This window comes from Eimeria tenella, genomic scaffold, assembly GCF_000499545.2.
Source record: "Eimeria tenella Houghton genomic scaffold, Eth_scaff226, whole genome shotgun sequence".
NCBI classification, from domain to species: domain Eukaryota; phylum Apicomplexa; class Conoidasida; order Eucoccidiorida; family Eimeriidae; genus Eimeria; species Eimeria tenella.
The window spans coordinates 1-1,587 of record NW_013542116.1 but is presented as its reverse complement, the minus strand read 5'-3'; the positions used below and the strand labels follow the sequence as shown (position 1 = coordinate 1,587).

Sequence of the window (1,587 nt, the reverse complement as noted above, 5' to 3'; positions counted from 1 at the left end):
GGTTTAGGGTTTAGGGTTTAGGGTTTAGGGCGATGGAGACCGCGGCGATGTTGAGTTTGCCTTCTGCGCGTTGGGTCACGGAAATGTATTTGAGAGAAAGAGACAGAGGAGTTTTGGCAAACAAAACGCATGCAGAAAGAGAGACTTTGCATGCAGAAGAGTTGGCAAGAAAACAAAGAGACGCATTCTACTGGCAGGTAAACCCTAAACCCTAAACCCTAAACCCTAAACCCTCGAGCCCCAGCCCGCTAGCGAAACCCCAGCCCCAAGTGCGGAAATAATCACAAAACACCAAACGCCACACCCGAAACCCTGAACCCTAAACCCTAAACCCTAAACCCTAAACCCTAGCTCGCGCCCTGAGGCCCGCTGGACGCATGCAGAGAGAGAGACTTTGCATGCAGAAGAATTCGCTATAAAACAGTGAGACCCGCTTTTTTGGCAGGCGAGAAACCCTAAACCCTAAACCCTAAACCCCAATGCTATAAACCCTAGCTGCCATAAACCCTAGGCGTCCCAAACCCTAGGTGCTCTAAACCTCAAGTCCCCTAAATCCTAAATGCCACAAACCCTCGCTGTTCTGAACCCTAATTATCCCAAACCCTAATAAGCTCACACCCTGACTATGCCATATTCCAAATGCCCTAAACCCTAATCACGTTGAACTCTAGATACGCTGAACCCTAACCCTAAATACCCTAAACCCTAAACCCTAGACCCTAGGTTAGGGTTTAGGGTTTAGGGTTTTGCGTGTGGATCATGAGGTCCTCTGCACAGGTGCAAGGCTTGCTTTTTTGCGTTCAGGGCTCAGGGCTCAGGGCTCAGGGCTCAGGGCTCAGGGTTTAGGGTTTAGGGTTTAGGGTTAAGGGTTTAGGGTGTAGGGTTTACGGCGTCGAGGAGGTCCTGGCTGCGTAAGGTTTAGGGTTTAGGGTTTAGGGTTTAGGGTTTAGGTTTTCGTGCAGCCTTCTGGGGGAGAGTCGATTGCGAATTTGTGTTTGCGAGTGGACAAGGTGATGGACAACTTGGCAGAGTCGTGCGCAGGTCAGTTAGGGTTTAGGGTTTAGGGTGTAGGGTTAGGGTTTAGGGTTTAGGGTTTAGGGTTTGTGTGCAGGTTTGCGGGTGTTGATAGTGTGCCACGGGGGCGTGATAAAGTCCTTCAGGGCTTTGATAGAAAAAGTGCGTCCTGCAGACGCGCGGCGCGAAACAGCAGCAGCAGCAGCAGCAGCAGCAGCCGCCGCCGCTGCTGCGGACCCCAGCAGCAGCAGCAGCAACAGCAGCAGCGGGGGTTCAACGTCAGCGACGCCCTCTACGCCCGGCTCCTCCTCCTCCGCTGCTGCAGCAGCAGCAGCAGCAGCAGCAGCAGCGCAGCAGCAGCTGGCGTTCAGCAAAATCCACAACTGCCAAATAGTTTGGTATACTCGCAGAGACCCTTTGACAGGAAACATCAGCAGCAAATTCAGCTTCGTAAAAAGTGTTTGTCCTTGGAATATAACCCTCAGCAGCAACGCGTGGCAGCCCATTGTCCGCAGGGCCCACTCAAACCACGACCTCCTCCACGCCGTAAACCCTAAACCCTAAACCCTAAAC

At 52.6% G+C, this 1,587-nt stretch overlaps 1 protein-coding gene across 1 annotated transcript in view; it reads left to right on the top strand.

The window, feature by feature from the left end:
• The window catches only part of ETH_00000655 (phosphoglycerate mutase, putative), a gene marked incomplete at both ends in the record, with an annotated part of 2,119 nt that extends 555 nt beyond the window's left edge, over positions 1–1,564 (top strand). Inside the window, 4 exons of the mRNA XM_013374748.1 lie at positions 29–197; positions 963–1,041; positions 1,112–1,471; positions 1,500–1,564. Of these exons, the coding sequence (XP_013230202.1) occupies positions 29–197; positions 963–1,041; positions 1,112–1,471; positions 1,500–1,564 (673 nt within the window). The remainder of the gene's footprint in view (positions 1–28; positions 198–962; positions 1,042–1,111; positions 1,472–1,499) is intronic.
• Positions 1,565–1,587: the final 23 nt, after the last annotated feature.